The 15,430-nt window shown below is 43.1% G+C and overlaps 1 protein-coding gene across 2 annotated transcripts in view; it reads left to right on the top strand.

Moving 5' to 3' along the window:
- The window catches only part of LOC306777433 (mitogen-activated protein kinase kinase kinase kinase 4), a 55,248-nt gene extending 40,440 nt beyond the window's left edge, over window positions 1-14,808 (top strand). For both annotated transcript variants that reach the window (XM_079268536.1, XM_079268535.1), the window contains 8 exons: window positions 120-275; window positions 486-629; window positions 754-888; window positions 1,065-1,165; window positions 2,302-2,451; window positions 9,259-9,418; window positions 9,579-9,718; window positions 9,831-14,808. In XM_079268536.1, the coding sequence (XP_079124662.1) occupies window positions 120-275; window positions 486-629; window positions 754-888; window positions 1,065-1,165; window positions 2,302-2,451; window positions 9,259-9,418; window positions 9,579-9,718; window positions 9,831-9,914 (1,070 nt within the window). In that variant the 3' untranslated portion in view covers window positions 9,915-14,808. The remainder of the gene's footprint in view (window positions 1-119; window positions 276-485; window positions 630-753; window positions 889-1,064; window positions 1,166-2,301; window positions 2,452-9,258; window positions 9,419-9,578; window positions 9,719-9,830) is intronic.
- Window positions 14,809-15,430: the final 622 nt, after the last annotated feature.

The raw sequence follows: 15,430 nt of genomic DNA, 5'->3' as shown, positions 1-15,430 counted from the left end.
CAATGAATTCTTCCTTTTTTTCAAGATCAAGTAGTTTACATGAGAGAGTCAGGTGAGCTACGCTGTGCTCATGTAACCACACCATGCATTGTTGACGTTGTGGTTTTGTCTGCACACAGTGGGCAGTATAGGTGAGCAAATCAAGAGGGAAAACCACAGGAAGGGCTCTGTGGTGAACGTGAACCCAACCAATATCCGACCGCAGAGCGACACTCCGGAGATCCGCAAGTACAAGAAGAAGTTCAACACTGAGGTCCTCTGTGCTGGCCTGTGGGGTTTGTAGTTTTATTTTGCTTGTTGTTTTGGACGGCATGTCGTGTTGTTCACTGTGTGTCTTTTCATTTATTCTTCCAAGCAAACAAACGTTATTGTTTTCTGGACAGAGTCCTTTACCTGATACCATGTGTTGCATTACAGTCGCTGGATGCATACACTGCAGGTTGGCTGTGGGCTTCAATAAGCTCGGTGTCCGCTGTGTCCTGCAGGTGTGAATCTGCTGGTGGGGACAGAGAACGGCCTGTGGCTGCTGGATCGGAGCGGTCAGGGGAAAGTCTACTCCCTCATCAGCAGACGCAGGTTTCAGCAGCTGGACGTGCTGGAAGGACTCAACGTACTGATCACGATATCAGGTACTCGTACCTCAAAACGCTGACACACAATGAATGCATGCACGCAGTACTCAGCGGTCATATACTGCCCTTTATATGACAGCTGTAGCTCTAGAAGCACTTATCTCTCCCTCTGTGTCTGCAGGTAAAAAGAACAAGCTCCGTCTGTACTACCTGTCCTGGTTAAGGAATAAAATCCTCCGCAACGACCCAGAGGTGGAGAAGAGACAGGGCTGGACCTCGGTAGGTGACCTGGAGGGCTGTGTACACTACAAAGTGGGTAAGTACACACTGCCAAGGGAACACTGAATGGTACAGTTTGATTTCTTTTCCAAGCTGCAAACTAGAAAATACATGAACCACATGTATTGTTTTATTAGGCGTCTATGAGAGCCACACGTACAGAGTGAGGGTGATCAGGTAACGACTTCTTCTTCTTCCGTCTGGTTTCTTCAGTGCGCTACGACAAGATAAAGTTCCTGGTGATAGCGTTGAAGAATGCTGTGGAGGTGTACGCCTGGGCCCCCAAACCCTACCACAAGTTCATGGCTTTCAAGGTCGGTAACGTGTCAATCAAATGTCACTTACGACGTGAACATGCACGCTAATGTTCCACGATTGCTCCGAAATATGACAATACTCTGCATATTTGTGTGCAGATATTCAGAATTCGGCCTTATTCCGAATACAGCATTTGTCCGTTGAAGACATGTGGGTTATGCCGATGATATTCAGGTTTGAGGAGCATGTATAGAGTGCATTCAGAATATGCGTCTCTGTTTATAGTGATGCACGCTCTAAAGAAAAGCCCACGTCTGCTCGGAAGGAGAAACAGCAGCCATGTAAACAGCTTCGTAGGTTCATTGTTTTTCAGAATATGGACAGAAAGCTGAATATCGTGTGCATGTAAACGTAGCCAGTGTGACAGAATAGAGGAAAGACAATGTTTCCTGTGAATACCACGGTGTGAGTTTCACATCTTTTGATCTTTTAGTCACACCAGCTGCAGGGCTTATGAGGGATGGAGATGCGGACCTGTTGGTCTGTCCTGCCCAACACTTTGGTCACCAGTGAAATATTTGAAATACCAGATGGATTGACATGGAATTCAGTCCCTCGAGGACGGATCCTAATCGAGCATGTGGAGTTACATGCAAACCCCAACCTGCTCAGCTAGTGTCCTCATTAAAGGTTAAACCACCACCAACAAGTTGGCAATACTCTCCTCCATTGTCCTTTCTGTCCTTGCCACATCTTTGCACATCTAGGACAAAACATTGATAAAAGCATGTAATAGGGTCACTACCACAGCCAGACACGTGCACATACACAGACCTGACACATCCTGGCTGTGAGAGACACACACACACTCTCTCAGCAGAGCTGTGTCCCGTTTCTGTCTGTCCTTGGTGGCCTGAGCTGGTTTGCTCTTCCCCGTAGTGTAACCCTCTCCCCTCAGAAGAGGCCCAGAATACACCACCTCGTGGAAGTATGAGCTCCACTGTCCTAGGATGTGATGCAACTGCTCTTCAGATTGTCAAAGCCACTTGTTGATTACATATTAATGCAGCAGTTCCAGTCAAGGTTATGATTGGAATGTTTACTCAAAGTGCTCAGACCACCCTTACTAACTTGTGTGTGTGTGTGTGTGTGTGTGTGTGTGTGTGTGTGTGTGTGTGTGTGTGTACCCCAGTCCTTCAGGTCCCTGCCTCAGAAACCACTGTCTGTTGACCTGACGGTGGAGGAAGGTCAGAGGTTAAAGGTCATCTACGGCTCCTTGTCTGGTTTCCATGCCATCGATGTGGACTCTGGAACGCCGTACGACCTCTACCTGCCCACACACGTGAGAGGCTGCTCAATATGTCTGTCTGAAGAACACGTGTTCACGGCTGTTTGTATGTATAAAAGCTTTCTTTGTGACTTTATGTTTCACTCTCAAACAGAGAAACGTAGAGTTGAAGTCTACTAGGGGTTTCGTGAAAACCATTTTGGGGGTTTTGGGCGCTTCAAAGAGGGCATGGGGTTCCACTGTAGTCAGGAGAGAGTCCTGAAACTCTTCAATGATTGCATGTGACCTCGTCTTGAAGTCAATGGGTTGTGTGAATGGGTTTTCCGTTAGATGTCTGAGATAAGGTCTGAGGTTAACACAAGCCGAACAGATTATAACAGATCTACAATATAAAAACATTTTGACGCTTTGACGCGTCTTAAGAAGGCGGTTGCTCACAAGTGGCTAAATGAATCTGCACGTCATCAAGCAGACTGGTCTGCCTTCACAGCCTCGCTGTGTATATCCTCTCTCACAGTTGTTAGAGATGACTGCACTCGCGCTTTAAAAATCTAAGAAGTGGTGTTCATTGGTGGAGATTATCTCGCTGAACAAAATCATTGCAGCAGATCTCTTTTTACTGTAATATTCCATAATCGGAAGACTCCCATTGGCTGTTATTTGAGGGAACCAGTATTATTCTACAATACCTCATCCCTGCAGCGCACTCCTCACCTAGCAGATCACAGTGAGGTTGGTAACAGTGGTTGTGTCTCCACAACATACAGGCCGGCTCACTGTAGGCCATCTGTATTATTCTCTCACCCGTAACACCCGCCTATGCACGCTTACACACACACACACACACACACACACAGAGGAAAAGAGATGGAGAGATCCTCCTCATCTTTACGAGCCTCAGTCGCCTCTCATAGAGATACAGCTGCTGGAGAAAGTGTCTTTCTCTTGTGGCAGGTTGTGTCGGAGTATACAAATGTTACGTCTTGTCACACGGAGAGCCCTGTTGCGGCCAATCAGGCTTGAGCCACGATACGCCCGTGCATTAAAACGATTGGTTGGGACGATGAGACAAGCTGTCGAACTTTCCTCGAGCCCCGCGCTCATGACACAAAAATAAGGAATACATAAAGATTATCTAAGCAAAACATTTTCGTTTTTTAATCTTAAACACCATAATAACATAATTAAATGGATCACAGGATTTTCTTTTTTCTCACCTGGGCCTCCGTAGAAAAGCCGACATAGACAATAACTAGTGGATACTGTGACATTAGATATTTATCGATCATAGCGTATGGAGACCTCTGAGGTTGTACATGATATAGAATCTATATCATGTACAACCTCACCATCTATATTATAGATGGTATTCTCTCTGTTATACCTCACTGTTACTTTGTCTTTCCATCATCGGCCGGGATCTCTCTGTTCAACCGTATCGCCTCACTCCACTCAGTCTCCCAGGATGCACTTTTCCTCCCCCTCTTCCTCCCACTCTCTCGATGCTCATTGCTCTCCTGTTTCCCTCTCTCCTCCTCCCACTCATCCTATAGCTGTCAAACACTTCTCTCGTTCAGTCTCCTCCTCTTTTCCTCCCACTCTGTCGGCCAGTGCTCGTTTTTCTCCTCATTTTGATCCTCTCTCTCTCTCTCTCTCTCTCTCTCTCTCTCTCTCTCCTCAATACGTCTTCTCCTTTTCTAGTCTCTCCATTACTCACAAATAGTAAGCAAGTTCGTGAATACTTTGTGGCTAAACATGGCAAGCATTTCCTGTTGGTAATATGTGTGAAATGTTTCTCTTCGATTTAAACTTCCCTGAGTTACAATGACTTATGGGAGTCTGTGAATCCATCTCCACCTCCAAAAAGAGATTTGTGCAAAATGAATCTGTGCCTTTTAAATCTGAACAAATCGCCCACTGCCTGTACAATTAGAGATGGAGCAGGTCTTCTGTCAGCTGTTTGTGGGCATGTGCATGTAGCTGTAGCCTCTGGTGAGTCACATTCTGACACATCTGATTCAATGTGGGTTTTTTTTCTAAAGAACTAGAAGTATTTAAACTGACATTTTGAAACTCTTTTCTTGAGCCTGTTTTCTCCGACAGTATGAACAGGAAGGAGCTGTACCACATGGTGCTGTGCACACACATGGTGTTGAGTGGGCGGCTGCAGCAGCGAGCAGGGTTCCTCTGGTTTCTATGGTTTATGGGTTATTTAAAGATTTGCCTCAACTTTCATTTTATGAAAATGTGGCAATGAAGGAATTTTCTCATTTTGGATCTTAGCCATAGTTCAAGACACAGAGGTCATCCTGATGACTTTGTGTGACTGACTAGACTGAAAGTGATGGCGTTTTTTGGGGGGAATTACATCCACATTCTTCAAAATACTCCTTACTATTAACTTGGATGGAGGAGATTTCTTCTACATGTGCTCCTTGCCTCTCCAACATGTTTGTGCTGTGGAAGGGTTTCATAGCCTTCTCTGTCTCTCATTCATGTTCTCATCCACACACACACACACACACACCCCAGACACTCTTAACGTGGGCTACTTTCTATTCGCACAGGGAGTTGGAGCATGGTGAGGCAGAGAGACTTACATATGAAAAGACAAAAATACATCCCTCCTGTCCTCCTTCTCTCGCCGTCATTAACTGAGTGTGTCCTGACCTGTTTTTCTTTTAGTTTTTTTCCTCTCACCTCTTCTCTGGTATATTAAGCCAGTGTGCACACCGCCCCCTTCTACACCAGTGCCTTATACTGCTGCTGTTTGCAATATCATTTCAGCTCTTCAGCCTCCCTTTTTCCATTTCTCTCTTACATATACATCCCAGCTTTCAACACTCTTTCTTACACACACACACACACACACACACACACTCTCTCCGAGTGCTTTTAAGCCCACCCACTTACACCCAGACATCCTCATCGTTCACTTTATGTGAGCACTCTTGAGGACACACCTTCTTCGTAGCTGTATAGCCGTACTCTGAGACACACACTTTCTCTTCTTATGCGCGCATCTTTCCACACACACACATGCACACACACACCTACTACATCAACAGTACGGTATTCACTCACAACTCTGATTTCTACTTCCTAATCGCTGCTAAAAGCAATTCACCTACTCAAAAACAAAATGCAACACTCACCCACTTGAAGAAACACACACACACACATCTTCCACGGTCGCCTGCGAGCTATGCAACAATGCTGGTTCCAAGGCAAAGGATTAAGATCGCGCTGCCTCTGTGGATGCCTGTTCTGATGCTCAGGATTGTGATGGCTCACACTCTGGTACAGTATGAAACACGCTCACTTCAACCCTGTTCATCCACTTCATGGAACATAACCAAACACTGCCTGAGACATGTTTGTGAGCTGGTTAGAGACATGTTTGTGAGCTGGTTAGAGACATGTTTGTGAGCTGGTTAGATACATGTTTGTGAGCTGGTTAGAGACATGTTTGTGAGCTGGTTAGAGACATGTTTGTGAGCTGGTTAGAGACATGTTTGTGAGCTGGTTAGAGACATGTTTGTGAGCTGGTTAGAGACATGTTTGTGAGCTGGTTAGAGACATGTTTGTGAGCTGGTTAGAGACATGTTTGTGAGCTGGTTAGAGACATGTTTGTGAACTGGTTAGAGACATGTTTGTGAACTGGTTAGAGACATGTTTGTGAACTGGTTAGAGACATGTTTGTGAGCTGGTTAGAGACATGTTTGTGAGCTGGTTAGAGACATGTTTGTGAGCTGGTTAGAGACATGTTTGTGAGCTGGTTAGAGACATGTTTGTGAGCTGGTTAGATACATGTTTGTGAGCTGGTTAGAGACATGTTTGTGAACTGGTTAGAGACATGTTTGTGAGCTGGTTAGAGACATGTTTGTGAGCTGGTTAGAGACATGTTTGTGAGCTGGTTAGAGACATGTTTGTGAGCTGGTTAGAGACATGTTTGTGAACTGGTTAGAGACATGTTTGTGAGCTGGTTAGAGACATGTTTGTGAGCTGGTTAGAGACATGTTTGTGAGCTGTTTAGAGACATGTTTGTGAGCTGGTTAGAGACATGTTTGTGAGCTGGTTAGAGACATGTTTGTGAGCTGGTTAGAGACATGTTTGTGAGCTGGTTAGAGACATGTTTGTGAGCTGGTTAGAGACATGTTTGTGAACTGGTTAGAGACATGTTTGTGAACTGGTTAGAGACATGTTTGTGAGCTGGTTAGAGACATGTTTGTGAGCTGGTTAGAGACATGTTTGTGAGCTGGTTAGAGACATGTTTGTGAGCTGGTTAGAGACATGTTTGTGAGCTGGTTAGAGACATGTTTGTGAGCTGGTTAGAGACATGTTTGTGAGCTGGTTAGAGACATGTTTGTGAGCTGGTTAGAGACATGTTTGTGAGCTGGTTAGAGACATGTTTGTGAGCTGGTTAGAGACATGTTTGTGAACTGGTTAGAGACATGTTTGTGAACTGGTTAGAGACATGTTTGTGAGCTGGTTAGAGACATGTTTGTGAACTGGTTAGAGACATGTTTGTGAACTGGTTAGAGACATGTTTGTGAGCTGGTTAGAGACATGTTTGTGAGCTGGTTAGATACATGTTTGTGAGCTGGTTAGAGACATGTTTGTGAGCTGGTTAGAGACATGTTTGTGAACTGGTTAGAGACATGTTTGTGAGCTGGTTAGAGACATGTTTGTGAGCTGGTTAGAGACATGTTTGTGAGCTGGTTAGAGACATGTTTGTGAGCTGGTTAGAGACATGTTTGTGAGCTGGTTAGAGACATGTTTGTGAACTGGTTAGAGACATGTTTGTGAGCTGGTTAGAGACATGTTTGTGAGCTGGTTAGAGACATGTTTGTGAGCTGGTTAGAGACATGTTTGTGAGCTGGTTAGAGACATGTTTGTGAGCTGGTTAGAGACATGTTTGTGAACTGGTTAGAGACATGTTTGTGAACTGGTTAGAGACATGTTTGTGAGCTGGTTAGAGACATGTTTGTGAGCTGGTTAGAGACATGTTTGTGAGCTGGTTAGAGACATGTTTGTGAGCTGGTTAGAGACATGTTTGTGAACTGGTTAGAGACATGTTTGTGAACTGGTTAGAGACATGTTTGTGAGCTGGTTAGAGACATGTTTGTGAACTGGTTAGAGACATGTTTGTGAGCTGGTTAGAGACATGTTTGTGAGCTGGTTAGAGACATGTTTGTGAGCTGGTTAGAGACATGTTTGTGAGCTGGTTAGAGACATGTTTGTGAGCTGGTTAGAGACATGTTTGTGAACTGGTTAGAGACATGTTTGTGAGCTGGTTAGAGACATGTTTGTGAGCTGGTTAGAGACATGTTTGTGAACTGGTTAGAGACATGTTTGTGAGCTGGTTAGAGACATGTTTGTGAGCTGGTTAGAGACATGTTTGTGAGCTGGTTAGAGATATGTTTGTGAACTGGTTAGAGACATGTTTGTGAGCTGGTTAGAGACATGTTTGTGAGCTGGTTAGAGACATGTTTGTGAGCTGGTTAGAGACATGTTTGTGAGCTGGTTAGAGACATGTTTGTGAACTGGTTAGAGACATGTTTGTGAGCTGGTTAGAGACATGTTTGTGAGCTGGTTAGAGACATGTTTGTGAACTGGTTAGAGACATGTTTGTGAGCTGGTTAGAGACATGTTTGTGAGCTGGTTAGAGATATGTTTGTGAACTGGTTAGAGACATGTTTTATTGTGGTTGCTGAATGAAATCTCAGATGAGTGCTGCAATACCTTAATGCAAAAGACTTGTTGAACGATTGTACTGTCATGTATTTCCTCATAATAAACTAGCAGTATGAGAGTTTCAGTCACCTCCTGCAGGATGTCATTGAGATTCATATACAAGTGACCTTTGGACTTCAGTGACAAACTTCATTTTAGTTCTTATTAAATCTCATCTTTGTTCAGAAGAACCACATATCACTCTCTTTCTTTCTACTCAGAAAAGTGTACGTCATTGCATTTCAGGAAAATCCAATGAGTCCCTCTCTGAACCTTTCTCTATTTCTTCACTTAAAGTTATGAAAAATGTAAATGTATCGCTTTGTATTGCCAATGTGTGAACGGATTATATCGTCACTTAAAAACAAAGACGTTCTCCGAGAGATGTTTAGAGTGTCTTGTGGCTCTTCAGCTCCGCTATAGTGTGTGTGTGTGTGTACAGCTAAGTTACAGCTAGCTGGCTAACCTTAGCTTGACTTCAAGTATATAACTTCTACTAGCCAAGAGCAATGGAAGGCAGGGTCTAAATGTCTCAACTAGCTAAATGTTACCTAAGCTAAGGTTAGCCAGCTAGCTGTAACTTGGCTATGCAGCATGGATCTTGAGTTGGCTGCTTCATAATGTTAGCTGATGAACTATTTTGCCAAAAATATGATGTTTTACTTTAATGTAACACTGCGTCACTGTGTGGGCCGATGGAGTGCGAGTGTGAACAACACGATGCTGCAATTCACTGAACAGCCACCAGTGTCATTAATAACGAGGGTTTGTCTGATATTCCTGATAGTATCTCTACACTTTCTGTTATTTTGATTATTTTCTGTGTTATTGTTTCTTAGCTTTAAAAGGCTGTTATGATTATGACCTAAGAATTGAATCCTCTTTGCTTCTGCTTGTCAGATAACATGTGAGTAACAAAATAGACTTATGATGACAACTCGAAGACAGTTGGCAGAATGCTGCTGCATACAAGTTAGTGTATTATGAATAGTAGAGAGAAGCTTTATGTACGAAGAAGTGTCCAAACATTGAAACACATTTAACTGTTTGGGTTCTTTATTACCTTTTCTTGGGGGGGGGGGGGGGAGTTTAAAATAGTGCTGATTGTGTGCGTTTGTTTTGTAGATCCAGGGTTCCATTCGCCCCCACGCCATCATCATTCTGCCAAACAGCGCTGGAACAGAGGTGCTGGTTTGCTATGACGATGAGGGCGTCTACATCGACACCTACGGCCGCATCACCAAGGACACGGTACTGCAGTGGGGGGAGATGCCTGCGTCGGTCGGTAAGTGTCACTCATCGTTGTGACTTACTGATTCTAGATCAGCAGCTCCCCCGAGCACTGAGAACCTACCCTGAACCAGATTCTGTGACGACGGATTTGGGACACGGTGGGCTAAAAATACGATGGTAGTGATTCTGTGTGTGTGTGTGTGTGTCTCCAGCCTACCTTCAGTCTAACCAGGTGATGGGTTGGGGAGAAAAGGCCATCGAGCTGAGGTCGGCCAACACAGGGAACCTGGAGGGAGTTTTCATGCACAAAAAGGCCCAGAAACTCAAGTTTCTGTGTGAAAGGAATGACAAGGTAGGAGTTCAAGTCTTTTAAGATTTGCCTTGAAATATCTGCTTAAATGCACAGCTGTATTTCTAAAAAACATGTAACATAGTTCCTAAACCATGTCTCTCTCCGGTTCCAGGTCTTCTTTGCCTCCGTGCAGGCAGGAGGCAGCAGTCAGATTTACTTCATGACTCTGGGACAGAACTCACTGTTCAATTGGTAACGACTGGACCTGTTACTCTGGGATCAACCGGTGGTGTCTGGCTTCATCATTCTGGGGTTTTCCTGGCGATGCCTTCTTCATATTTGCACCGTCTGATGCTCATCTCCATGGATACTGGACCCCAAACAAAGATCAACAAAATATTCCTGGATGCACAGATGAGTTTATCACAACTCCAGCGTGAATCCATCTCTTTACCCTTGGATACTGCAGCGACACCAAAACCTGGACCCTGAAGTTCACTGCCGCCTCAGCCATCCCCGCAAGCGTTAATAGGTACATTTAGCAGTGTCGCCATCCATAATGTGAAGAGCACACAGAGGAATGTTCTCATGCCTGATCTCCATAGTTACCCCTGGAGTCTTTCTCAGCAGGATTCAGGATGCAGAACCAGCACCAGCTTGACAGAAGTAAAGACTCCCACCGTGTCCCGTTTCATCCAGATCGACCTGGAAGCAAAAAGCGATTGAGTTGATTGCGTGTTGACTTCTAATGAACACCAGTGAACATCTGGACTCAAGATCCCGTCCCTCCTACTCATCTGTGAGCACTGGAGTCCACAGTTCAGTTTGTTCCACAGTCAGCTCACATCGCTCCCACTTCAGTTGACCCTCTTTTGTTCTTTTCTCTGAAGGAAATCAGTCGCTCAGCTATTTATGTCAGTTCTTCACTCATATTAGCTTTAACAAGGCCTGGCTGTGGTGTGTTACTGGGTCCACTGAATCATAGGATGAAGTCTTGTTCTCCCAGTACAGACCAGAGCTGTCCAGCTGTGTGTCTGGTTTGTCTTCATGTAAGCAAACCGTGTTCAAATAGAGTGCAGTCCTTCATTCGCTCCATGGACATCATCTGGGTCGGGACCTAAATGTGGACCAAGTAGGTCAAACTATCCATGTCATTCCATGTATCATCATAACTGCTTGCCATTTCTCTCCTAATGATTCTTTAATCCATATCCATGAACCACCGTGTCTGCAATACCTCAGCAGTGTTATTCATGAAGGCCTTCAGGAGTGTTCTCTTCTTCACTGCTACAAGCAGACACCAAGGACCCAAACACATTAGTCAGTTACTGTACTGAATCCCTATTCTGTTGATTTCCATATCCTATTATTAGGCAGTGTTATGATATGCACTATCAAATGTTATATTATTGAGAGGAGAGTTCCCTTTTTTCTTGACTGAGGTTATGTTTAACTCACTATACCATCCACGTGAGCCTTATAATAAGGCAAAATGTCTTGAATCACTGTCGTTTAGACAGCGTTCAATAGCTTTAGGCTGTTCATGATGTCATCCCTTGTTATCGCCTGGAAGTCCATATTTCTCCGTGTCGAGCCTGACGTCAGTTGGCAGTTGGGCCTAAATGATATCTTGGGATACTTGCTGCATTGCACACTTTGCATTAAAATGATTTGAGTAGGTGTTTCTGCAACATAATCTTAAAACTGTTTGATAATTCTCTCCTCCACACATCTGGACCATGCCATTTTATTTTGTATCGTTCCATCATAAGTAGAGATATAACTCCGCTCCACCCCAACAGGCTTAGAATTATTCTTGTACAGCTTTGGATGTCTATATTCTTGTAAGATGCACTGTTTTCTAAATATTTGATATGAATGTGTACAGAATTATGATCAGGCTTATGAATGTGAAACTCCATCCATCCCAGAACAGAGGTCCTAACGTGTTGTTTGTACGACCTATGAAAAGAACAAAAGAGGTTGTGAACATGAACATGAGCTGTTGACGGGGAACTTGAAGATCAGGTCATGTATCATATGAATTTCTGTCTGGCTCTTTGCACACTGGCCACATTGTACATGTTCTCTGTAACATACCCTTCTTTGAAATTACTTCTTTTTAGTTTATTATTTTTTTGTTGTTAAAGTGGAAACATTTCATGCCATTCTGTAGTCAGTATTGAAGATATAAATGCTTTGGATCAGTATTTCTCACACTACCCATCATGGGACTCCCACACTTTGTAGTTTATTGTAGATGTGATGAGATGCAATGATCTGGGCCGTTGTACAGTTTCTGTTACACAAAGAGCGTCAAAGCAAGAGGACCAAAGATAAAGGCTTTGATGTGTTTGCTCCCTTGAATCCAACCGTGTAACTAATCACAACTGACTGGTTTTGAAAGTTCAATGTATATATTATTATACACTGTACAAAAGATGCCAACTAGACCAACACATCAGACACCACGATGGGTCTCGCTACATCACAACAAAAATATATGCAATTTAATGTTGCTGGTGTTCATAGATTTAATATCTTACATGTATGCATTAGAGAGGGCTGCAGTGAAGAAATAATAGGTTTTACCTTCAAATGTGAATTTGCAACTTGTCCATTTCCGATCCGTGTTCATTATACTCTTTCATCCATCAGATGTTGTTCATCTTCGTTATGTTTTATCTCACATTATCCTCATATCTCATATTTACTCTTGAATGTTTGTGCCAAATGTTTTATATTCAGTGATACTTTGAGTTTGTTTCTACGGACTTGATAGAAATATTGCAGCTGGTTCTGTGAGCATATTTCAAACTGGAAAATGAACTTTCTGGCGATGGCTGTCTCATTGCTAAGTTGTTACCAAATTTCACACAGTGTTGGTTTAATGGTGGGAAAGTGAGAAACCAGAGCGGATAGACCATTAGCATGGCTACAGTGCATGGACATACAGGAGGGCAAGCTAATGTTAGCAGGCTAGCACACCTAAACTTGATCGCTAACGGGGGCTAAACATTAGCTTACATGCTAGCTGACATGGCTAAGATAGGAGAGAGGTTTGGCTAGCAGCTACAAAATACTTTCTCTCTTTATTTGCAGTTGCTTATCTGTGTGTAAAATGTGACACAACTGTATTTCAAACACCGTAATTCAAGACATGTCAAATTGCAAAAGATATTATTCCAAAAACATTGATTTCAAACATTTTTGGGATGCTGGAAGCTGATAGCAACTGCAGTTGAATGTGATAAAAATAACATCACTGAAGACACAAGTGTTGAAATTGTTATTTTAAAATCTTCACATAAATGCGTTCAGATATCTTGTGAATGACATCAGACACTGTGCTAGCTCGGGGTCAGCTCAGCACAGACAGGTTTGGCCAGGTTCCTGACCCAAGACCATGGCCATGGAGACTAAACTACCACAGGGTTCCACCTTGTGTTCAGCTCCAGCTTACATTTACACGGACAATGTACAGTAGCGAGCCTGTATGTGCTGCACTCCACTATCCAACACAGATATCTGGTGGTCAACAGTATATGTTAGCACAAACTAGTCCATTCATTAATCAGCCTTTTGATTTCACTTTTTCATCACAAAGTCCGAATGTGTGCCAATGTCGTCACAGTCTGATTCATCTCCCTGCTTTCTAAAGCAGCAATGTAAATGTCATGCAGTTATATAGCTACCATCAGATGAGGTGTAATTTGGCAAATTTATGAATTCAGTCTTGTAACGTGTGATATATGAATTTAGAAAAACGGGTTGCTGCCCTTATACTGTTGAGTTTAAGCTGAGAACAAAGGTTACATTGTTTGATTGGTAAGTCGATGTTCTCTACATTGTTTCACTTTAAAGCCCATACTCTGAATGTGCTGGCTCTCCGTTCATGGTTCCTCTGCTTCGTTCTTCATTCTGCTGTAAGAAACAACATGGAAGTCAGTTATGTCCCAAAGATGCACTAACGAGACAGAGAGATCAGCGCACTTCCGCCTACACCTTCCACCCGGTTAAGACAATGATAGATTCTGTTTCAGACCCGCAGTGACTCACATCTCTTCTTGTCAACACGTCTCTTTCATTCCCTCTCCATATTGTCTTGCTCTTGCTAACGTCTTCCAGCATTCTACAGCTGTTTGTCCTCATGTGTCACTCTCTCTGTGGCTGTCCATTGTCTCTCCATCCACCACCAGCCCTGTTAAACTGTCATTTTGTTCATGTGAAACATACCATTACCCATCTATATTCCATCAGTTACATACTTAAATTGGCCCAACTCTGTTTTTTATCCTGATTGGTGGGATGAAGCGCGATGCAGATAAAACGCTAACACAACGCAGCTTGGATTTGAGGCACAACGTCTGCAATGATGTGTTAAAGCACGACGATGCAACTTTGGCTGAACTGTGACTACAAAACAAACGGCACAATCATAGCACAAGTAAAAAAAAGACACATAAAGTCAGTGAAATAGCTATCTCAAGCTTGCTAACATTAGCTACCATTAGCCACAGGTGTTCAGTAAATTCAGTCTGCAGGGGAAGGAAGGCCAGAGTTAGAGGAGGTAGTCGGTGGCTGGAGTCAAGTATCGGTTCACAGAAAGAACATGGAGGTTGCTTTGAATATTTGTTATTGATTAGTTCTTTGCTGTAGCCTCAAACGATCCTCATCGAAAGAAAACGGTGGGGGGGGGAGAAGGCGAAGCAATTCATTTAACCTGCTAACAGATGGGCCCGCTCTTCACCAGAGGTTCCGAACTGCACATGTGCAGCAAGGATTTGTACATGATGGTTATGATGAGGAGGTAAGGATGTGAGGGAGTGTTGAGTGATATTTGCCAAACGTTTATAGATTCAGCCAACAGTTCATAACTCCTGTCAGTTGATTGTGGATGAGCTTGTTAAAGTTACTCAGCTCTGCAATATGGAGTTTTCAAGCCATTCGACACACAGGACAGTTCTGTTCTTATAAATTGTAAATTCTAAAGACATCAAATATTATACAGATGCATATATATTTAAGAGTTTGTACTCCCCTTGACCATATCATTTCTTGCATACTTAGTTTTTATTCTGTGCACTGTGTTTGATGCATCGTGTACTGTACCCCTCCTGCTTTGAGATGAGAGACAATAAATATGATAAGCGGTGTGCCTGTTTATTCTTTCCCACATCTTTATTTCAGAATACGGAAGCCTTGAATCCAGTCACCTTCTGAAACACAGTCGTCTGCTGAACCCACTGCATGTCATTGTGACAAAGGATTCACCTTGTTGGTGTTATTTAGATTTCCTAACGATGACACGCTGTACTTTTTCAGTGAAATGTTCTATTCAAAGCTGCCTGTTATCATTCTGGCTGTACAAACAAGACTACAGTGTGAATACATGTTAGGAAAACTAGTTATCAAACATATTTCTAAATCTTCCATCCTCAGGGATTTCTATGGAGGGGATTGTAGTTTTCTATTACCTTGGTCAGAGAAGGCTATCAAGTGAAAGGTCAGACTTTCTACCCACTAAGTCAGGGGTCTTCAATGTTTTTCAGGCCAAGGACCCCCAAACTGATAGAGAGATGGAGCAGGGACCCCCGACTATATATATTGTATGAAATAGTTTTATATTAAACTGGGCCTCGTGCCATGTATAAACATACCTCTTTATTGTGCATTCAATACTAAGCTATTCAAATAATACACACGTTCATATATTCATGTTTTTATTTTAAACATGTGCAAGGTACAGTGAGCAGGGTGGCCGTGACACTG

The sequence above is a fragment of the Melanostigma gelatinosum genome, assembly GCF_949748355.1.
Source record: "Melanostigma gelatinosum genome assembly, chromosome: 5".
NCBI classification, from domain to species: domain Eukaryota; kingdom Metazoa; phylum Chordata; class Actinopteri; order Perciformes; family Zoarcidae; genus Melanostigma; species Melanostigma gelatinosum.
The sequence above is the reverse complement of the archived record's forward strand: the minus strand, read 5'-3'. Positions and strand labels throughout refer to the sequence as shown.